The sequence below is a fragment of the Emys orbicularis genome, chromosome 4, assembly GCF_028017835.1.
Source record: "Emys orbicularis isolate rEmyOrb1 chromosome 4, rEmyOrb1.hap1, whole genome shotgun sequence".
Lineage (NCBI taxonomy): Eukaryota > Metazoa > Chordata > Testudines > Emydidae > Emys > Emys orbicularis.
In genome coordinates, this window is record NC_088686.1 from 109,618,946 (window position 1) to 109,643,293 (window position 24,348).

General features: G+C 39.7%; 1 protein-coding gene across 3 annotated transcripts in view; it reads right to left on the bottom strand.

The window, feature by feature from the left end:
- The window catches only part of LRP5 (LDL receptor related protein 5), a 206,345-nt gene that overhangs the window by 34,801 nt on the left and 147,196 nt on the right, over positions 1–24,348 (bottom strand). For all 3 annotated transcript variants that reach the window (XM_065402655.1, XM_065402657.1, XM_065402656.1), the window contains exons 7-13: positions 18,503–18,719; positions 15,206–15,495; positions 13,216–13,442; positions 12,125–12,309; positions 7,696–8,019; positions 6,453–6,655; positions 41–252 (exon numbers count right to left, since the gene is read on the bottom strand). In XM_065402655.1, the coding sequence (XP_065258727.1) occupies positions 41–252; positions 6,453–6,655; positions 7,696–8,019; positions 12,125–12,309; positions 13,216–13,442; positions 15,206–15,495; positions 18,503–18,719 (1,658 nt within the window). The remainder of the gene's footprint in view (positions 1–40; positions 253–6,452; positions 6,656–7,695; positions 8,020–12,124; positions 12,310–13,215; positions 13,443–15,205; positions 15,496–18,502; positions 18,720–24,348) is intronic.

Genomic DNA, 24,348 nt, shown 5'->3' on the forward strand with positions numbered 1-24,348 from the left:
GCACTATTCACTCAATCTCAAAGCATGGAAAAAGACTCACCCTCGCTCTGCATTGACTACTATGGCTCTTGGCTTGTCATGATCTCCTTTTAACACCGTTCCAATTGGTTCTCCATTAAGTCTGTGAACACTGATTGAATTTGTGGCCTCACAGGTCCAGTACAAGGTATGGCTGTAAATATCAATACTCAGGTCATGCGGCTGCTTCTCTGGGTTTTGGCTTTGGTTTGGAGTGCTCATGACAGTGAAAGGCTATGGGACAACAAGAACAACAAAAAAAGAATACCCATTAAGACAAGAACTGTGAAAACATGTAATTTTCATTACGGGGTAATTTGATAATCTACAAATATCTGAAACAATCAGGAAGGAAATTATTTAGGGAGGAAAAACTAGAAGAAATAGAATGAAGCTGAGCGAAAAAAATGTGCTATGGATTAGGGACAATATCTGGACAAAAAGTCATTAAGATTATGCAAAGTCTCCATCACTGGAATTAATCAAAATTAGCCTGAATAGAACAATGGTGAATGTGGCATAGGGAACAATTTTGTATTAGCCGGGGAATGGGCTAGATGACTTAAAGACAAGATGATGCAGATCCAAAAACTCTCTCTCTCTCTCTCTCTCTATATATATAAATAAAAACAGGCAGAGCTTTATTCATAGCCCAAACTGAGTTAATGGAAAAAAGAAACAGCAGGGTTTGGAAAAAAATAAATAAAATACACTGCATTTTTACAATTCGGTTTTAATATTCTGAGATGTGTTTAAAGATAAGGTAAGGAATTATTTTTATGTATATAAATTTTCATCTTGATGGCATGTAATGAAATATAAATTAAAAAAAAAAATCAAAGCTATTATTTTCCTTAGCCAAGAAAAGCTTTGCCCAGAAATGGAAAAATAATATCCAGTATCTATACAAAATACTAATTAGCAAAATTCATGGAACAGGAAATAGCAAAATTCAGCAAAACAAAATTAAAGAAAGTTGTAAACTACGAAGCCAAATTTCCGGAGAAGCTGCTGCTTCAAAGACCTTAACACCCTTTAATCAGTGCAATACAAGAGAAAAAACACAGCAAATTAATCTCCAATGCAATTTGCACCTGGGAAGTACCACCAAAGGGAAGCTATACTCCAACAATTAACACCTAGTGTCATCCAAACAGCATGTTCAGCACTTCCTCAAAAGTCCTCCGCCCCCAGCTAGTAATTCATTTTGACAACCCCCCACCTCCCCAAATCAAGGGCATCAATCAAAATAGCTTAGAACATAAATTTTCTTTCTTGTTTGAAGGACATGAGTAATTTACAATGAGTTCTCTGAAAGCAAGAGAGATATAAGAACATAAGAACAGCCATACTGAATCAGACCAAAGGTCCATCTAGCCCAGTATCCTGTCTTTCTGACAGTGGCCAATGTCAGGTGCCCCAGAGGGAATGAACAGAACAGGTAATCATCAAGTGATTCATCCCCTGTCACCAATTCCCAGCTTCTGGCAAACAGAGGCTAGGGACACCATCCCTGCTCATCCTGGCTAATAGACATTGATGGATGTATCCTCCATGAATTTATCTAGTTCTTTTTTTAACCCTGTTATAGTCTTGGCCTTCACAACATCCTCTGGCAAGGAGTTCCACAGGTTGACTGTGCGTTGTGTGAAAAAATACTTCCTTTTGTTTGTTTTAAACCTGCTGCCTATTAATTTCATTTGGTGGCCCCTAGTTCTTGTGTTATGAGAAGGAGTAAATAACACTTCCTTATTTACTTTCTCCACCCCAGTCATGATTTTATAGACCTCTATCATATCCCTCCTTAGTCGTCTCTTTTCCAAACTGAAAAGTCCCAGTCTTATTAATCTCTCCTCATACGGCAGCCATTCCATACCCCTAATCATTTTTGTTGCCTTTTCTGAACCTTTTCCAATTTCAATACATCTTTTTTGATAGGGGGTGACCACATCTGCACGCAGTATTCAAGATGTGGGCAAACCATGGATTTATATAGAGGCAATATGATATTTTCTGTCTTATCTATCCCTTTCTTAATGATTCCCAACATTCTGTTCACTTTTTTGACTGCCGCTGCACATTGAGTGGATGTTTTCAGAGAACTATCCATAATGACTCCAAGATCTCTTTCTTGAGTGGTAATAGCTAGTTTAGACCCCATCATTTTATATGTATAGTTGAGATTATGTTTTCCAATGTGCATTACTTTGCATTTATCAACATTGAATTTCATCTGTCATTTTGTTGCCCAGTCACCCAGTTCTGAGAGATCCTTTTGTAGCTCTTCCCAGTCTGCCTGGGACTTAACTATCTTGAGTAGTTTTGTATCTGCAAATTTTGCCACCTCACTGTTTACCCCCTTTTCCAGATAATTTATGAATATGTTAAATAGGACTGGTGCCAGCACAGACCCCTGGGCCACACCACTATTACCTCTCTCCATTCTGAAAACTGACCATTTATTCCTACTCTTTGTTTCCTATCTTTTAATCAGGTACCAATCCATGAGAGAACCTTCCCTCTTATCCCATGACTGCTTACTTTGCTTAAGAGCCTTTAGTGAGGGACCTTGTCAAAGGCTTTCTGAAAATCTAAATACACTATATCCACTGGATCCCCCTTGTCCACATGCTTGTTGACCCCCTCAAAGAATTCTAGTAGATTGGTGAGGCATGATTTCCCTTTACAAAAACCATGTTGACTCTTCCCCAACAAATTATGTTCATCTATGTGTCTGACAATTTTGTTCTTTACTATAGTTTCAACCAGTTTACCCAGTACTGAAGTCAGGCTTACCGGCCTGTAATTGCTGGGGTCACCTCTGGGGCCACCTCTGGGGCCGTTTTTAAAAATTGGTGGCACATTAGCTATCCTTCAGTCATTTGGTACAGAAGCTGATTTAAATGATAGATTACAGACTACAGTTAGTAGTCCTGCTATTTCACATTTGAGTTCCTTCAGAACTCTTGGGTGAATACCATCTGGTCCTGGTGACTTATTCCTGTTTAGTTTATCAATTTGTTCCCAAACCTCTTCTAATGACACCTCAATCTGGGACAGTTCCTCAGATTTGTCACCTAAAAAGAATGGCTCAGGTTTGTGAATCTCCCTCACATCCTCAACTGTGAAGACCGATGCAAAGAATTCATTTAGTTTCTCCGCAATGGCCTTATCGTCCTTGAGTGCTCCTTTAGCATCTCGATTGTCCAGTGGCCCCACTGGTTGTTTAATAGGCTTCCTGCTTCTGATGTACTTTAAACAATTTTTTTTGCTATTACAGCTAGCCAAAGACTCAAAAAGTATTTCAAATTCTTTTTTGGCCTTCCTAATTATATTTTGACACTTCATTTGCCAGAGTTTATGCTCCTTTCTATTTTCCTCACTACGATTTAACTTCTGCTTTTTAAAGGATGCCTTTTTGCCTCTCACTGCTTCTTTTAATTTGTTGTTTAGCCACGGTGGCTCTTTTTTGGTTCTCTTACTATGTTTTTTAATTTGGCGTATACGTTTAAGTTGAGCCTCTATTATGGTGTCTTTAAAAAGTTTCCATGCAGTTTGTAGGGATTTTACTTTTGGTACTGTACCTGTTAATTTCTGTTTCACTAACCTCTTCATTTTTGTGTAGTTCCCCTTTCTGAAATTAAATGCTACAGTGTTGGGCCGCTGTGGTGTTTTCCCCACCACAGGGATGTTAAATTTAATTATATTATGGTCACTATTACCAAGTGGTCCAGCTATATTCACCTCTTGGACCTGATCCTCTGCTCTACTTAGGACTAAATCAAGAATTGCCTCTCCTCTTGTGGGTTCCAGGATTAGCTGCTCCAAGAAGCAGTCACTGAACTTTATCTCTGCATCCAGTCCTGAGGTGATGTACCCAGTCAATATGGGGATAGTTGAAATCCCCCATATAGACAGGCAGTGTCAGCTCCATTTAAATCATGTCATGGAGGTCACAGGAGGCAAAGAACAATGGAAGCTATATCTAGTCTACCTCAAAATTAATTTCATTGTGTATTATTTTAATTATATGTTTTAGGAATCTGTTAAACTCTCAAAACTTGACACCTGTGTAACTGCGGACATTGTCTCTGAGTAGCAACACACTTTATCATCATTGTGCAAGCAATTGGAGTAATAATTAAAGCCCTGAATGAGCAAAGCACTTAAGCATGTGCTCAAGCCCATCCTTATTCAGCAAAGCACTTGAGTATTTTTACAATTTGACTGCCATATATAAAAAGGGAAATAAAGATGTAGCAGGGTACTGCAGGGCCCTCTTGGTTCCTGCCCCTGCTGTGCTGATGAAGTCACTCGGAGACCCTGGGGTTCAGTAATGACTGGTGCCATTTATTTACAAGTTGTGCTGCCACCACCTTTTTACCATACACAGATTGAGTTCTAGAGTCTGCACCCAGGAGGGAAGAGCTCTCTCTCTGCTTTCACTCCCTCCCCCAGCTTCCTTCCTCCCAGCCTTTTATACAGCCCCAGGCTAACTGGGCAGGAAGCTCTCTCCCTTTCACCAATTAGGTGCAGGTTTTCTCTAGCCAGCTCCAATTTACTTCCTTTAGTGGGAGCTGGTATGACGGAGGGCTGAGTCAGCAGTTCTTGCCCAGCACCCGGTCACAAAAGACAACCTAGGGAATTACAGACCAGTGAGCTTAACTTCTGAGCAAATAATTAAGCAATCAATTTGCAAACACCTAGAAGATAATAAGGTGATAAGTAATAATCACCATGGATTTGTCAAGAACAAATCATGTCAAACCAACCTAACGGCTTTCTTTGACAGGGTAACAAGCCTTGTGGATAGAGGAGAAGCAATAGATGTGGTATGTCTTGACTTTAGTAAGGCTTCTGATCTTGTCTCGCATGACCTTCTCATAAACAAACTAGGGAAATACAATCTAGATGGAGGTACTAAGGTGGGTGCATAACTGGTTGGGTAACCATTTCCAGAGAGTATTTATTAATGGTTCACAGTCAAGCTAAAAGGGCATATTGAGTGGGGTCCCACAGGGATCAGTTCTGGGTCCAATTCTGTTCAATATCTTCATCAGTGATTTAGATAATGGCATAGAGAGTACACTTATAACGTTTGTGGACAATACTAAGCTGGGAGGGGTTGCATGTGCTTTGGAGGATGGGATTAAAATTCAAAACAATCTGTACAAACTGGAGAAATGGTCTGAAGTAAATAGGATGAAATTCAATAAGGACAAATGCAAAGTACTCCACTTAGGAAGGAACAATCAGTTGCACACATACAAAATGGAAAATGACTGCCTAGGAAGGAGTACTGCAGAAAGGGTTCTGGGGTTTATAGTGGATCACAAGCTAAATATGAGTCAACAGTATAACGCTATTGGGAAAAAAAATTAGCAGGAGTGTTGTAAGCAAGACATGAGAAGTAATTCTTCTGCTGTACTCGGTGCTGATTAGGCCTCAACTGGAGTATTGTGTCCAGTTCTGGGTGCCACATTTCAGGAAAGATGTGGACAAATTGGAGGAAGTCCACAGAAGAGCAACAAAAATGATTGAAGGTCTAGAAAACATGACCTATGAGGGAAAATTGAAAAAACTGAGTTTGTTTAGTTTGGAGAAGAGAAGACAGAGGGGACACATGATAACAGTTTTCAAGTACATAAAAGGTTGTTACAAGAAGGAGGGAGAAAAAATGTTCTTCTTAACCTATGAGGATCGGACAAGAAACAAAGGGCTGAAATTGTAGCAAGGGAGGTTTAGGTTGGACATTAGGAAAAACTTCCTGTCAGGGTAGTTAAGCACTGGAATAAATTGCTCAGGGAGGTTGTGGAATCTCCACCATTGGAGATCTTTAAGAGCAAGTTAAACAAAGACCTGTCAAGGATGGTCTAGATAATACTTAGTCCTGCCATGGGTGCAGGGGACTGTAGCAGATGACCTCTTAAGGTCCCTTCCAGTCCTACACTTCTATGATTGTATGTGATGTGGTTTTTATGGCTGAGACTGAGTTTTTAGTCCCAGGGACTTTTATAACGATATTATGCTCACCAAACTGTCAAGTACAACGCTGATTTTTAAAAGTGTAATTACTGTGAAATAAAAAGAGTAAACTAGTGGTACCAGGCTAGAGTTTCTCTGACTGTCTTTGTACAACTATCACAGTTTTGAGGTTTGTAGTTTGTAATATATAAGCCACGTGGCAACACGCCTTATTTGACAGTATTCGGTTATTGTTCTTTGTATACAAATTAAGATCCTGATTCTGCAAATCCATAGGTACTACTCCCAGTGAGTAAATTTAAACAAGCACATGCGTTTTTGTAGGATCAGGGCTTAAGGTGATGGCTGCCTGGAAAACTTCAAGTATAAAATACATACTAAAAAAGATAATACACTAAATACACACAATATATATATATATATATACACACACACACACATAAACTTGCCTGGGTACCATCATCTTTGGCTCTTTTAATAATGTTCTGACGTCCATCCACCCAATAAATCAGTTTATCTAAGGGATCGTAATCAATGGCCTTGACATTTCTTAGACCATGCAGCGGAAGGATGATATCTGGACTTTGCTGGTCATCTGGTATCATCCGACTGATTGCAGACTTCTGGCTAAACAGCAAGAAGCTGGTGGGTGCTGAAACAAGTCCAACAAAATGCATAAGAAAAGAAAATGCAACATAACCCCCAAGTATACAGGTAGCAATCATTAGCCATGTAAAAAAATATTTAAAGGAAAAATTCTACAGGACTGAAGAGAAAAATCTAGAGGTGTGAAAAACGATCACAAGTTGATATTCTTGCTATTAAATCTTAAGTCCCATTTTTGCTCAAAATTTCATAGTTTTGGAGGATGAGCCCAACACTATCTCACTGAGATATTATTTCCCTTCACTATCATGAAATACTCAAAATTACATAGGAGGCAACATGTGAATGGCATGATAATGCAGTCAGGCTAATAACAGTGAAGTTAGGAATCACACTACAGTCTTAAATGCAGGTACTCTTATGTGTCATCCCTGGCTTGTTAAAGGTGACATGACATTCCCTTATTGCTTCTTTCTGATTCTGTACTTTTGGTGGTGGGGGAGTTAAGAGCTCGTTTGTTTTTCCCAAGCACATTTTCTTTTCCTGCTTGTTTTTTCATTAGAAACAAGCTGGACAAGCTATATGGACCATTGGATAACTAGCAGGATCATGACATCACACATACAGAGGAAGTGAAACCTGATTAATTGGGACGGGATGGGATTATTACCCAGAGGATTTAAAACCCTGTGTTTCTGTTTTTGCTAACACTTGTTTAACTAAAACACTTGGGAGAAAAGATGCTTTTGTTTAGACTGTCACTCACATCCACCCATGCATTCAATTAAAGGCTGGGAAAGCTTCTAGTACGCATCTGAGTCACCCCAGAAACACATCCAGCAAAACAAGACAGACTTGACAGTGCTGCTATTTCTAAGGCTTTAAAAAACCAACCAACCTTTCAGCTCTTCATTATGCATCATAGAAAGGGCACAAACCTTTTTTTCCCCTGTTTGCCGGTCATCTTTAAAACCAATACCCTTGAGATGTATGTATATGAATCCTTCCCTTTCTATAGTAAAAGGCACCCGAAGCAGCAATGAGCTGCAAGTGCTTAAGAATATCATAAGAAATAAAAGGACATACAACTGCAGTTCCTGCTGTTGGGATCCAAGGTATAGTGAGAGGCACACCCACATCTATACCCATTTGGTATGGCAAGGCACAATTGTCCACAGTGCCCATTGTTTTGCACGCAGTCATTCAAGCCATCCTGGCGCGAAGAGTGAAAGACCAATATGTCCATCACAAAATCCAGATGTCCTTGAATTAGTGTCCGGTTCTTCCCATTGGTCTTGTCTGCTCTTTCTATACTGTGAAGGTTCCAGTCTGTCCAGTAGATGTAATCACTGTACTGTGTTAGTCCAAATGGATGAGGTAGATCATCTGCTATTATTTCCCTTTCTTGACCTGAAAAAGTAACTTCATACTGTTAGCACTAATCATAAGCAGTAACCGAAACTCAGTTGCAAAAAAAGTGAAAAAAGGGTTATTTAATCCTGTGTGACTAAAATGTAATTTTTTAACTCCTTTTATTTTTGAAAGATAATTTGCTACGGGTCAGTATCATGGAATTTGGGGTTCATAATTACACAATATCTTCCTCTGAAGAGGTAGCCACTAAGATCCAAATTCTGATACCTTACTCCTACCAAGTAATATTTTACTTCAGAGGTAGTACCACTGGAACTATTAAGTATCAGGGGGTAGCCGTGTGAGTCTGTATCCACAAAAACAACAAGGAGTCTGGTGGTACCTTAAAGACTAACAGATTTATTTGAGCATAAGCTTTCGTGGATAAAAAAACCACTTCTTCAGATGCACTGGAACTACTGTCATTTTAAGAAATATTACTTTGTGTCAGAGGCTTAACACCCCAAACGGGATCCTGAGAAAGGTCTTTAAGAACACCCTAATCCCTGATAAATACTTGATCTGGATAAAAAATAAACTTAAAACACATACGAAACGAGGACTGTAAGCAACATGCCCCAAAGTACCATACAGATAATCTGGGGGATTCAGTGATAAAGCTGATCCAGAGGAATTCTGAAGTTGGATTTAAGTTGTAAAAAACCCACAGTTGCAATTTAAGAAGATGCAGATATTCAAAATGATTTCCTGTATTAATCTGGAAGGAATCCTAACACTCCCACACATGACACTGCTTAATTACTGAAGTCCATAATCTAAGGTTTTATCACCTTCTGGAGCATCAGGTACTGGCCAAGGTAGACTAGATTAACCATTATGGAAAACCCCATAGTACTGTAGTCAATGGAGCACTGACAGTTTACAGCAGCTGAGGATGTACTACTAAATGTCTTGGTGTGTGTGTGGGGGGGGGGGGGGGGGGGGGAAGGGGGGGAGAAAGGAATTTAAACCACCTCACCCACACATACACTCCTAAAATCTTTTGAATGCCCTGCTTTTTTTCATGAGTTGGCCTAGGCTAGGGGAGGAAAGAAAAGCTTAGACATGGGAGTACAAAGCCATCTTACTAAATTTTTTTTTTTCCTTTTAAAATTTACCTACCCTAGGCAGAGAGTTACTAATGAACAAACTTTATTTGATCTAGTTGAGTTGAAATTTATGTTGTTTTTCGCTAGTTCCCAGGTTATGTAAACAAAACCCCAAGAAGGGGGTGTTTTTACATGCTGTGTAGTGTCTGAGAGCAGGCTGGGAACACCCCCTGGTCACAAATTTAAGACTGCTTTAGCCACTGCTGCTGTGCACTGGGCAGACATACTTCATCCCACACCTCCCACCCAGATTCTTTTCTGGACAGGACCCTCAGTGTGCATCACTGCATACTGCACGCAATGTTTTGTCACTTTACTTTCATCCAGTAACACTTCCCCTACCCAATGAGTTTGTTAAAATTCCACCCAGAGTTCTTACTAACCTCCTTACATGTCATTAACTATGTGTCACTGTCAACTTCAACAGTTCACTGTCTGCTTCCTTCTCCAAAGTGATCAATGTATTAACTGACCCTAGTCCCAGTGTTAGCACCAGTTTAATTTACCAGAGCTGATTTAATTTCATTCCAGTCTGAGAAGCAGCCACGAGTACTGAATTTCCCCTCAGTACCACAAAAAGTTTTTAATCCATTCCAGAAATCTGCCTCTTGCCCTCTGGCGATTTAGTTCCCTTATCAATCTGATGAGGGATCCTATCGAAAGCTTTTGATAAAAAATTTACTTGGAAGAAATAACCATAATAAAAATTTCAAGCAGTGACATACATTTGGTAGGGCATTTCTCATACACTTTCCACAGCGATGAATGTAAGACTTGCAATCGCTGAAAGCCATTGGAAAAGCTGTGGATTATGAAAGTCTTTGAGAATCATAGAGCTATTTTATGATGCTCCAGAGGTTGTCTTCTCTCCCTCCTTCTCCCCGCCCCCCCCCCCCCCCCCCCCCCCCCGGTAGCTCATTTACTTACATCCTCTGTAACAGCAGCTCAAGCACTCACTGCCAGCCGACAATGGCAATGCTATATCACAGCCAGGGTACAGCCCATCATGTACGTAAACCAGGGTTGATACTGATCCTAATGATATATAAGTGGTTTCTAGTTTTTCTTTTCCATGTGTTTTCACCTGTGTCCATACAGGATTATTGAAGTAAATGCAACTATGTTAAATTCAACATGTTTAGCTCAGGCACGGGTGCTGGAACAATTTTTATAGTGGGGATGCTGTGAGCCACTGAACCACACTATAAGTCCTGTATATGAGGGAAACCACTTCAAGCAGGGGGTGCAGCAGCACCCCCTGCAGCTCTAGTTTCAGCACCTGTGAGCTCAGGAGCGGATATTTGGGGTTCTGCTGCTCAGTACATTGTGAAAAAAAAGAGGCAGTAGAAAGTCACAAAGTACTGCTGCTAGTTACATGGTTTCCTAAAACACATTTCTTCAAGATGTGCCAGGGGCTCTTGTGTCCTTGTTGTCCAAGCCCATGACATGTCTTACAATTTTTATTACTTAAATAAGCAGTGTTTGCGCGTGATCTGAGCACAGAAAAAGCATCTAAAACTTTCTTGAAGAAAAATAGATTTCTCATGTCCCCAAAACGCCAAAATAAAGCTTTACAAGTTTCATTCCAAAGTGTAGCTTTTTCATGGAAAATTAAACAAGGCCTGAAAATAGGAGCTTAATATGGAATTACCTGGTTCATCAACAATAATGTCACAGCAGTGACTCTGAAGTAGTTAATATAAATGCCATGATAGGTTTACCTTTTGCCACATACTTTTAATACAGAAATTCTAGCAGTATTAATTCATATCTAACCAAGACAGCATGGTCTATGGAAACGAACATGGGACAGGGAACTCAGGAACTCCTGGATTTTAACTCGGACTGCCATCAATTTGTTGTGTAGCATCGGGCAGTTCATTTAACCTCCCCAAGTCTCAGTGTCCTTGTCTAAAAAATGGAGATAATTCTGTCTACCTCATCTGGCTTTCTGAGGAATTGTTAACTTTTATAAGGCACTTTAGATGTAAAGATCTGCACAAAGTGCTAAATACAGTATTATCAATTCCCTCCTTTATTCAATTAGCCATCTTGTCAATGTTAATGTAAAAATTTAATAAGCCTTAACGGCAGAAAACCTTTTGAAGTTCTAATAAACTCTCATAGGAAAACACATGTAAATGTTGGGAGATTAATTCTATAGAATGTTTAGCTAACTGTACAGCGTCATTACAACAGCCAAGAATGCAGGTCGTAAAGGTGTATTTTGGTTTGAATTCTGAACTAGCAGAGCCAGTCTGTGGCTGGAATCTGCCTTGGATGGGGACAAGGTTGTGGAATTAGGCAACAGAATTAGGTGTGCAGACTCAGAGAATAGGGGCCAATTAAACTGGACCAAAGGCAAAAAGTTGTCCTAACCTGGAGAAATAAAGAGACTGAGACTGTCTCTTTGCTCTGGTAAAAGACATGGGTAATTTAATACTAGCAACAGAAGAAAGAGTAAAATCATTTCTCTGGTATAGGATTTTAGTCAGAAAAATAGAATGTTTATTGTTTTACTTTCCCTGCATTTATAATTTTTAAAGTGCAGTTTCTCTGTTATCCTATGGGAAATGCTTTAGAAAGCCTGGTTCATTTTTTACCAATTTATTATTACTTTAAAGGTTTACCTCACAATTTTGTTAAACTTGCAAATAAAGTTTATGCATGTTTAATTTCATTATCATGTGTATTTTACTTACTACTCTCCAAAATATTAATTAGCACACACTAGAATGGTGGTAGGAAATTTAAGTCTAATTCAACCACTTCCAAAATGTATTAAATTGCTTGGATAAAAAAAAAAATCCATGAGTTAACCCTTAGCTGTAAGCCTGTCATGCAAGAAGAATAAAGGTTAGTTTGGAGGCAATCAACTCCAATTTTTAATTAAACCCTCTAAAAGAAAAATCTACCAAATTCCCTTACAGGGTGCTCACAGTTCTGTACAAAACACCATGATGTGTGTTTCTTTTAATATAACAGCAGATTACCTAGCATGTTTGATGACTCAATCATACTTGTGTCTAGGTCAGTCCAATATAGTCTTTGGTCTGCATAGTCAATAGTTAAATCATTGGCACGTCCCACTTTATCAACCAAAGTGATGCTGTTTGTCCCATCCATATATGCTCGAACAATCCTTGGTTTACCTCCCCACTCTGTCCAGTACATATAACTGCAATCAAAAACAGAAGAAAAACAGGCACCAGTTTATGATATGGATTCAAATCCAGCTTTGGTACCCAGGGCCCCAGAGACTTTAACTGCTATGGTAACTGGTATGCTATCAATCAATTAAATTAAATACATAAATATTTAATTTCACTGAGTTCAAGTTAAGCACCTGCGCTTTGATGGATAGGGCCAGAGTGCTTAGCACAGGACTGTGCAGGATCAAGCCCAGTACTCCTTAAGTCTGCTACTGTCCCAACCACTGCATGCCTCCTTGTGATTAATTGCTTAATTCTTTCAGATGAGAGATAAAACCAGGGCCCTGACCACTTGTGGTGCTGAAGGGCACTGTGGAATTTTCACAATCAGTAAGGGTATTAAGCTTCATGTCCTAATCAGATTCAGGTGTTGCAACCTAACTAAATTCCCCTGCAGTTACAACTGAATAGAAGTAAATGCCACTTTACTTCCTGCCATTGGTATGAATGTGTTTGACATTTGAATTCCACCCCTAAAGTACTCAGATTTCAGCGGTCAATGAAGTGAATTCAACATGTTTTAAAACAGGGACGTGTCACACAATACATCCCCCGATTTTTCTAATTTACATTTGACTCACACTTATTGCAAGCTGGAATATCCCATGTAACTGTATGCAGCCAATTAGTGTGTGTTAAATTTTGCTTTTGCTTTTTGAAACAAGACAGCAAAAGTTAATTGACAGGGATTTTAAATTTTGCTTTATAGCCCCTATCCATTTCCCAGAGGTACTATGGTGTTTACCCCATTAATGGCTATAAAGTGCTTTGAGATTCCCTGATGAAATGGTGCTAGAGAAATACAAAGTATGCTGTAAAAAATATATGTTATTAATTATTATGCTCATCGAACAATAAATAATGCTCCTTACCCTTTAGTAGGATCAAGAGCCAAAGACCTTGGGTTATCCAAATCCTTCCACACAAGAACCTGTCTGTACTGTCCATCCAGGCGCGCTACTTCAATTCTATTGGTTCCAGTATCTGCCCAGTAAAGGTTCTTTCCCATCCAGTCTACTGCCATTCCCTCAGGGTAGTCTAATCCAAACTCAATCACATGCTCAACAGAGCTCCCATTCATGAATGCCCGGCTTATGGTCTGGAAAACAATTGTGTGAAAATATTACTGTACCTTATGGACACACATCAAATTAGGGGATCAAAATTCTGAGGGTTATTGTTCAACAAAAATTCAAATGTAAATCCCCAAGCATTAAATGCTGAAAGTATTTGCAATTCATATTTATATAATCTATACTGATAACAGAAACATATTAATTCACAAGATAAAGAAGGCCTGAATTTTCAGAAATGACTACTGATTTTGGATACCCTCTTTGAGATGATGAAGGGATGTGATTTTCAGAAAGTGCTGAGCATGCACCCTCTCAATATCAGGTCCCTTCAAAGAGTTTCAAGGTAGGCACCCAGATATTGAGCCTCTCACCCCACATACCTGTTCACTTTTAAAATGTTGGCCCAAATTCTTTTCTCTGTTTATTCTTTGCAGTGTTTTCAACCTATATAGGAATGTATCTTCATTTGGAGAAAAGGGAATTAGCTGATTGGTTTTCTTGTATTACTCAAAGTTTGTCTCAGCATTAATGAGGAGTGTGAGTTGTATACACTTAACAGAGCTGGTCATGCAGCAAGGAATATGTACATAGCACACAAGAAACCAGTGATAATGTGCATGTAAAATGGCCACCCCACAGTATCTAGTGATATCATCTGGAGCCAGAATACAATTTTTGCTCTCCATTTAGGGACCAAAGTCCATTCCGAGTAACCACTTTACATAACTTATGTCTACATCACTATCCAATTTCATGACAACTTGAAAAAACTAATGAATTAACATACTGGGAGATAGGAGGACTCCAGGGAATGTTTTTCATTTCAAGGTGAGCGAGTTGGTGTGCGCTCAAGTGAGAGAGAGTGTGAAGGAAAGATGTTGCCTTCTAGTGGTTGACCGATAAAAAGGATAGCAGTAGAATGTTCTATGAACAGCTAAGGGAACACTAGTTCCATTTCCCAAGGTGCGTTGTTATTTATTTAGTAATTGTGTGTGTGGTCTGGAGCACATGAATTTATTACATTGGCACAGTTCCTAGTGGAAAGGTGTCCACATACAAAACCCACTACCAGCATTGAACAGACACCCGAGTTAGTCTCAGTAGGGTCTGGAAGCTATGGAAACTGAACTATCCCCATGATCTCTAAAAGCGATCCCTGCCCTGTTACAGCTGAAGCACTCTGGCAGAAGAGCTTCCACAGTTTGTGGTGTACCTATTAAGAAGCTAAACAGAGGAGTTCATTTTCCAGTGATATCAATATGACATTTTCCACCACTGCTAAATTCATGTAAAAGAAAACTAAACAACAGTGATGGATGATACAACACTCTCCTTTGCCTACACCTGGATATAAACCAGAAATGTCACATATCAAATTTCAAACTGCTGCTGAAACACACTGATATTTTTTAGCATGAAAACTTAATAAGCTCCCTCACTGAAACGCAGCAAGTGGGAGCCACAGCTAAGGATAAGAGACCCACGTTTACTTGCCAAATTTTAATACTTTTACTAGAATGGATTCCAAATTAAAATGGGGTGGGGTGGGGGGTAGAGAAGATTAGCAAGTTTAGTAGAGTGCCAACCTAGGCATTCAAATTACCATGGTATGTGACATGCAGAAAGCATGTCTGAAACAGATTAATTTATGGATTCAATGCATGTGGCAGCCAAGATTTAGACATCCGATATAATATGTGCTATATTATATAACAAACAGATCTTTGTTAGATTAAAGGGATTATACTGTGGCTTCATATTCAGGGAATTCAAATGTTAATAATACCTTTAAGCTAATATCAGTCCAATAGATTCTATTATCAGACACATCAAAATCCAGAGCAGACGCCTCTTTGACACCAGTTAGAGGAATAGCTACATCATTATTGTTGGTTTCAAGGGAAATCCTATGAATTGCTGCTCTGCTGGTGAAAACAAGGAAGGCTTCAGGAATGATGCAGGTCTTCATGTCGCTCAGCAACTCCAGTCCTATGGGACAAGCACATCTAGTCTCCAGAGGTGTGAAGAAACACAGATGGCTGCAGCCTCCATTATTCTCAGCACAAGGATTGGTTCCTGAAAAGGAGACATTGGTCAATTAAAGATAAAACTGTCTGGGATGGAATCACAGGCAATGTATTTACAGACTTATGAGATAACGTATTACTGTAAAGATCAACGGGGGTCCAAAAACCAACTCAGATCTTTTCCTCTCAACCCATGGATTTAAAGGCTAGTATTAGTCTTCTTATAATATCGATAACCTCTCCAAATATTTTCTTCTGTTTTTCTCCACAGATTTCATTCCTGTACTAAAAACAGACAGTTGTGTTTGTTTTGTCTGTTTATTTTTGGCCAGGCAACTGATCTTCATCTCAGTTGAATTTTTAAATGTGCTTGAGTTCAATGACATGCGCTGGTGAGAACAGAGCTCAACAACTGCAGCTCCTTTTCCCAGCTGTTAAATCCAATCAACTGCTGAGATTCATCATTAAGTATAATTCCAATAAGATCACCACACACCCCTATTTTGGTCAAGTAAACCAGAGTGCCTATGAACAAATGCTGAGGGGTTGGCAGGAGGTGGGGTGGGAATGGAGATGGGAGCGGAGAACAAAATGAATGCCCCTCTTCAGCAGTTGCAAACAGAGATATAGCCATTTTTAAAAAATTGCTACTACGGTTAAGTCTCAAAAGTCAGTCCAGTCCAATCCAAGTTTAGTTTTCTTTTATAGGGGACAAAGATTCCAGACCTGACCCTCAGCTAGTGTACGTCAGCCTAGCTCCACTGAATTCAGAGGAGCTATGTTGATTCACACCGGCGGATGATCTGGCTCTCCATCATGTACAAATATTTTCTTTGTTACGGTTATTTTGTGTGGCTTCATTGCAGAACTTTGCACCCTTCCAGGCCTATTTAAAGTGAGTGACCTTGATAAATAAGCTAGTATGATGATTTTTTTTAAGATGTATGTAACCAAAGTAAATATTCAGGGGCAAGCCAGAGTGATACTGTAAAATGACCACAAAAATATTTCTATAAATCTATTATCTTTATGCATACACTCATGGGCTTGGGTAGTTTAGCGCGAAATTTAATTTGCAGTATCTGTCTGTACTGGAGCGTTATGGTATTTGCTGCATTAGGGAATTACCCATTTCACAGCATATCATGTTACAAACTGAGGGCTAAATTACGGTACCCACATGATTTACAGAAGGTATGGAGATCTGTACAAGAGAGGGCATGATATTGCTATATGCTGAGCATCTCCTGAGATGGTGCTCAGTATCTTGACCACTGCAGTAGTATCTTAAGGCCTCCTCACTCAGGTCAGAGCTCCACTGTGCCAGACAGTGTATACATGTGTGGAGTGAATGAGTCGCTGCCACTAAGAGCTAATGAAGTTAGTAAGAGTTCAGGCTGCTTGGCAACTCACAGGACATGCTCAGCACCTTGCAAGTTTCAAAGCCACTGCTCTAGGGCCTGAAACCAGTTCCAGTGCTCCTATTCCTACACTGAAGCTCTTCTAGGATGAAATAAGAGTGGGATCAGGTTAGAGATCCCAGTTGCTGTTAAATGTGGCATCATTCAATTTCTTTTTTAGTGCCATGCCTGGGTCTAGATTTAAGTGCCTCTCTTTGAGTTCAGGTGGCCTTGTTCTGACTGCAAGCCACAGAACAAGTTCCTTAGTTGTTCTCCAACTGAACCCAGTACAGAATATTGTCCTCCTTGGGAGACCCACAGTCTGAAAATCATCAGACGTTTGTGCTGGAAAAACAGGGTGACAATAGGAAAAACAAATATGTCCCCCAAAGGAAACTGGGTTTTAAATTCAGTGTGCTCCCAAAAGATCTCACAGTGAGCTTCAGCCCACAACTTTTTCTCTGTCTCCCCAAGCAAGAGAATCCCACAGGACCCACTGGAGTCCTGGCTGGGCCTTCCCTCTGCCCTTTCTCAGCAATTTGCAAGGTGGTTCTTCCTCTCTTCTGTGGCTCTGAGGTCACGAGGGCTAGTGTGTACGTCCTGCTTTCCCAGTTCTCAGGCCGTATGAGATAAACTGCCTGCCTGCAAGACTCCCACCTCTTATTCCTCCTCACTGGTCTGCTGCACAGAGCAGCTTCTTGCCTTTCTAGTAGTATGTACAGATTACTGTGGATAAAGGCAGCAACAGTGTGACAGACATATGTACACAGTCTGTCACAGCCATGCGTCGGAAGCAAGAGGGGACACAGTGGAAGAGATCCTACTGTGACCAGAGGGGACAGTAAGGGACATGCACAGGGGATGCCAAACTGTATAGGGGTGCAGGTGTAAGAACTGGGGCAGACAGGAGCTTAGTGAGGGAAAACTAGTAGGGGCTTAGTGGTAGTACTTGATTTGGATCACCTCACCATCTCTCCGCCCCCACTAGCAAGAGTATATGAGCAAGTAGACAATTCCTCCTCCATTAGATATGGAAATTAAATCCGTTACATATCACAACACGCGACAGAAGCTCTGCAAAGTATTTAGGTTTACTGTCACTAAGAGGTTAGGAAGACACAGCAGCAGGAACTACAGCATTTTGTGGAATTCTGCATACAAACCAGGGAAATCACGCACATCTGATCGTGTCACTCTTAGCTTGTGGCAGGATACGCCTTTGGTTAACCATTACAGAGGAAAAAGCATGGAAAAGATGTTTGACAAATGTCCATCACTTCACTGAAATGCTGTAATAGGCTACAAAACTTTGCCTCCTCACTGACACAGTGGATGAATAGTTGCCTATTGTTTAAGAATAGTAGATCAAGAAAACTGCTTCCATTTTGCTTATTGCATTAATCTGCAATTTCAAAAGAAATTATCGGGTGTATTTTCATACATGGTAGTTTTATGATGGCAATCGTCATGAAAGCAGGCTTTTCTCTTGTGATATTTTCACTATGCTAGCTTCACAAAAAAAGGTAGTTTCCCTTTAAACAGCATTAGAACATATTAGAGCATGATTATTCCAAAAGGGGTGAATGTTATTGTTTAACAAAAGCAAAACCCTCTGGAAAAAGTGTCTCAATTTCATTTCACGTTGCTCATACTTACCAAACACTTTGGTCACACTTGCTGCTTTGAGGCCCATTAGGTCTGGCAACTGATCTATGATGATATCCCTGCTTGCTCTTATTTTGTGAACTCTTTCAATACTTCGTCTCTGCCAGTCTGTCCAGTAGATGTAGTCCCCCAGCAAAGTAAACCCAAATATATGAGGAAGCTTATCTTCTAGTAGAGTTTTTCTCATTGTTCCGTCAACATTTATTACCTGTGGGGCAGACAAGAAGAGAGGAAAAACCATCACTTCTAATACAATAGTTGAAACAAATCTGATCATATTTTGACCTGAAGGTGCTCTTGCCACTCCAGCAAGCCTATCTAGAGACCACCTCCCTCTGGAAACAAAAACCTCATGCTCTGTACAAATGTATTTAGGAAATGGTGTAACACAAATTAAGTGCTAACATCTCTAGACAAAGAAGGAACAACTCTTCTACCACATAACATTTAAGGTGAGGAGGCAGTCATGCAGTCTATGTCCACTATATTACCCATACATAGAGCTTGTCAGAAAATGGATTTCCATTCTGCAAAAAAAGAACAAAAATTCATCCCAAATTGGGAAGAAAAGCCAAAATTCCATTATTTTTCTTAAATTAAATTCTGAAAAAAATTTATTTTGGGTCAATTGGAACATTTCATTTAGACAGATTTTAATTGCTTTATTTTTATTTTGATCTATATATCTATCTATAGCTATATATCTATATCTATATAGTAAATTTAAAAAACAAAAAGTAATTTCAAACTGAAAATTGAAACTTTCCATTCTGAAAAAGTGTCCAAATGGGATGTTTCAACATTTTTGAATTTCCCCCCCATTTTTTCTAAACAAAATCTCACAGAAATGTACACAACTTGGTGAAAAAATCCAGTTTCACTGAAACGGCATTATTGGTCAGAAAATCATTTTGACAAACATTTTTTGAATAATCCTAATTTAAAAATAAAAGGTAAATGGATTTAGTTCAAAGAGAAAATTTCAGATTGACAAGTCTGGAAGTAGTCATTTTCCATTTACCCTCTGAACTGACACAGTATAAGCAATGTAAATCCCATGAATGTCACTCCTGGTCTGAAGTAGCCACCCCCAGGGTAGTTCATTCAGTGTGTATTCCATGATTTCATAGCTGTGGAATCTTGCTTCAAAATGTAAGCCTTCACTGTGAAAATAATTGTTTCTAGCTCTTATGGTTGTGAAGATAATCTTCGAGATGTGAAATGAGTGTGAACCGATGCAGAGCTGTCTTCCTAAGATGACAGACAGGTTGAAATCACAGAGGTGTGAGACGCCCCAAGCACCCAACAATGAACATTTAAGTGTCAGCACTTAACTATTTCACTTCTGAGTGTTTTAGAACAAACCTCCAGTTACGATTAACGTGTTTGTCCATCTTTGCCCGATGCAATGGAAGATACTGGAGCCCGATGGTTGTTGGGGAAGGTGGGGAAATTAGGAGTTCTTGCACGCACGCACAGACGTACACACACTCCCCATAGCCACAAACTTAAAGCCACATCCACCTGGCTCCACAAAGTGGAAAGAGAGAGGAAAATTTCAATCATCTCCTGTGTGATCAAACTGCCTCCTATACCTTCTCAGGAATCAAAAGCCCTAGCTATCCCTTTCTATGCAGTTGTCAAAGCCTCCAGTTTCCACCTTCTCCCCAATGATTATTATAATGTAGTTATACATTTTGTAAAATAATTCTGTCTTACCTTGAAAATTTAGTGTGTGGGTGGCATAAAATAAGCTTGTGGTTGTAATATGAAACTAACACACTGTTCTGGCTACTATATATTTTCCAGTGTCATTCAATAAAAAGCCTCCATCATTAAATTTAAGTTGTTGAAAAATATCTAGGCTGCCAGAGAAACCACAGAGAACCGTGCCACAGAACTCAGGCACAGCTTGCTGCAGAGTACAGAAGACCCTATATACGTGGCCATCCTACTGCCAATAGATGGTGGTAATGAGTACCTGTGAAACTGTGATCAAGAAGGGACAGACTTTGTATTTCATTATCCAGACCCTGGGCCATTCAGTTTCTTTTATGTTCAGTATTTCTGAGATCTATCTAGGTAACTACATGGTCCTTATCACTGTAGCATTTGAGCACCACATAATCATTAGATTTTATTCTCAAGAACACCCCTGTGTGGGAGGAAACTATCCCCATTTTACAGGTGGGGAGGTGAGACATGGGGCAGATTAAGTGACTTGCCCTAGGTTACACAGGAAGGCTGTGGCTGAGCTAGAAGTTTAACTCAGGTCTGCTGAGTCTCAGTCCAGTGCCTTATCCACTTGACTATCCCTCCTGTACCAGATGGTCCTTTATCTTCCTAAAGTTATTCTATACAGAAGCTCCTTTTTACTATCATTTGGAGATTTTTTCAGCATCAGGATATTAAAATTGTAAAGCATGTGGAGGTAACCATTCTTTGTTTAATTATGTTTCCATTTTCTTGTGACTCAAAGAAAGATTGCCAAGGTAGATTCAAAATGATTCACTATAATCATTTGGCATCCATAACATGCTAACACCATTGTTGTTCCATTAAATGCCTGATTATATATTGGAGGGCCACAAGGCACCCATAAATTCTATAATAAGTTTCAATGTAGACAGCCTGAAAACAATTAGATGAGTAGCTTGAATGCTGTGTGCATACAGCGTAGACACACGCAGACAAGCTTGTAACAGGTTGACTCTCAACTGTCAGGCTCCCATTAAGTTAGAACCTTGAAATTTACTGAACTCATTCTTGATGGACTTCTGAATATACGGAAAAAACTCTCAAATTTAAAAATTGACATTTCTGTCACAGCTCTGCAAAAGACATGCACAAATTTACAAATGTTATATGCATTTCTTTCATGACAAAGTTATGTTGGGCATGAGGCTTCCAGTTTGGAGATATTAAGGTATCCTATGGTCATCAGTTCCAGTTAATGGATTACTTGTGGCACCTTAGAGACTAACAAATTTATTAGAGCATAAGCTTTCGTGGGCTACAACCCACTTCGTGGGTTGTAGCCCACGAAAGCTTATGCTCTAATAAATTTGTTAGTCTCTAAGGTGCCACAAGTACTCCTGTTATTTTTGCGGATACAGACTAACACGGCTGCTACTCTGAAACCAGTTAATGGATTGTAACCAAGAAAATTCTTAAAGGCTAGCAAATGCACAATCTCATCCAGTCAAAGGGTAGAGAGCTGTCAACTACTGTACATATATCTGTACCATATATAGAAATCCCTGCTATAATGCATTGACTCCACCTTGCAGATTATGGTAGGAATTAAAGACATTTTAAAAGCATTTTTTAAGTCTGTATGTGAATTTTAAGGCTACCTAGCAGCTAACATTAACTTAAATATACTGCAGTGTGTATTTACTGCTTACTGTATTAAATATTAAGGCAAAGCAATAGACTCCTAAAATCTGTCACACAACCCTAAATGTGTATCCCCAACAGGAAATCACAGTGTTCTGCTGAAGAATTAATGGCATAAACTCTACACGAGGGAGCCAATTATTGCCCATCTCTTCTTTCTGTTTTCCTGAAACAGGAAAGAATCTAAACACTTTCTGAAATTACATTTTTAAAAACAGAAAGGGAAAAGTGTAGAAAAAAGAGGAAGAGCAGACAAGTGGTACACAGGTATCATTTTGAAGCATGGAGATAATCCACTCGCGAGACACCCTGGAGCTATGCAACAGAGGTAAATCAATGGACTCCTTTCAGATGAAAGTCTCCTGCTTGAGACAGCTAAAAATAACATTACAATTCCTTACACCGGAAAGTTTTGGGGAAGTTTTGTATTAACCATAATTTCCAAGCTACATGAGGTAGCAGAGATTTAAGATTAATGTCTTTATTTAGTTAAGCTAAATACAGAAAATTTCTTTAAAAAAAAATCCCCACACACACACAAAAAAAAGCCCGTTGATGTCTGCGGTTAAAAGCCAAATGGTTCTGCAATTATCTCCATTACTTCATGTCCAGGCAAACCTCAATCCCACAGGCAATACTCTGGGCCAAATGCCGTGGGTTCAAAAGTTCATGTGCATACTCAGGTGCTGAAGCCAAGCTGGATGCCATATTAAGTAAATGAGATACAAATTCTCTTTACAAACAGGACAGGACAGTAGAAGGACTTTCAAACTAGCACATCTCAAAACACTTTACAAAGATGAACGGCAAAATGTCATTTAAGTACTGAGATCAGCTAGAATGCACTAGGCTAGGACTGGACCCAGCAGGGAGGGAAAATATATGTATTTTTATATTCACATACATTTCTACATAGTCATAACTTACAAAGCCACCACTAAAATTAGAGAAAGAAAACCTGGTAGGCAATCCAGTTCCTTCCTGCTACAATATACAACACATGACACATAATGGAGTGGAGGTTAGAATTGTGATATTGGTCAGACTGCAACAAAGAATAAGTCTTATACCAAGGCTAGAATGGAGATGGAGAAAGTTCTTTCTTCTCTGCATCATAACTTCTGCAAAATCATCATCAGAAGAAACAATCCAGGCAGACAGCCAAGTGAATCCAAGCAGGAGATTGGAAGCAGGAGATTATTTTGGCTTTGAGGAGTTGTCTACTTAGTGGGCAATATCACTGGTTTCAAACCAGTACAGCCCTGACGGTGACAGCTGAGCCATCTCAATAGGTAGAGAGAGGGGGTGAACAAGCAGTTTGGCCTCCTCTGCTTGATTTTTGCCCAGTTGTACTCATTGAGGTTCTAAATTTATCTGGCAGAACTTACTGGTAGTTGGATTCTAGCCCGTCATAGCTGGTAAAGTCCAGCATGGAGGTATTAGGTCCTTTGCCGGTTAGATCCACGCTCAAGAAATCATATCTCGAGCCTGACAGTCTCACCAACTATTTCCCAGTCTCCAATCTTCTTTTCTTGCATGAGATTATTGAGAAGACTGTGACCAAGGCTGAACTGCTGGGGCTAGCTGGCTGACTGAGGTAATGTTAGAAGCCTGATGGGAAGCAACGGGAAGAGCTGAAGAAGATTGTAGTGGCACCCCGGGATGAGGAAGCATGTTTGACATTTACAAAACAGGTTTGCAATGTAAGGGTTTTTCTGCGGCTGCTTCCAGATGCTCAGGTAGTAGCTGTGGTAAATTCCATCCACTCCTAAAAATGAGTGTACAAACTTTCATCTTGATGTATTTCTTGCTACAGTGATCCAGGCCTTTATTACATCAAGAACAGACTAATGCAATGTACTCTACATGGGGCTACATCCTAAATCTATGTGGAATACTAGGTGCTGATTTTAATTGTGTCAGGACGACATGGGAAGGGAGGTCATCTCAGGAAACCAGATCCCAAATCATTTCAGCTCTTTATAAGATAAAATCAACACCTGAACTTCCCCAAAAACGTACCTATAATACCCAAACAGCCCCCATTCCTTTTGTATTTGAGCATCTTACAATCTTTGATGTGTTTATCCTCACAATACCCCCACCAAGGGAGAGCTGTACTATCACCTCTGAGGCACAGAAAGATTGAGTGACACAAGAAGATTTTGGTGCAGCAGAGAATTGACCCCAGGTCACTCACATCCGAGACTAGTGCCCTACCCCCTAGACCATTCTTCCTTTAGTGGCAGCTAGTGCAGATCTCAGATTATTGATGGTGTCATGTTCTCTGTGTGTTCTCCTCTATTTCATATAGCTACATACATAGTATCTGTGCTGAGGAAGGCCACAGAAACAAGACTAATTAAATGTTGCAGCTAGTCTCCTAAAATAATATGACTCCCCCTTTGAGCATGTTGATGCCATGTATTATCTCATGA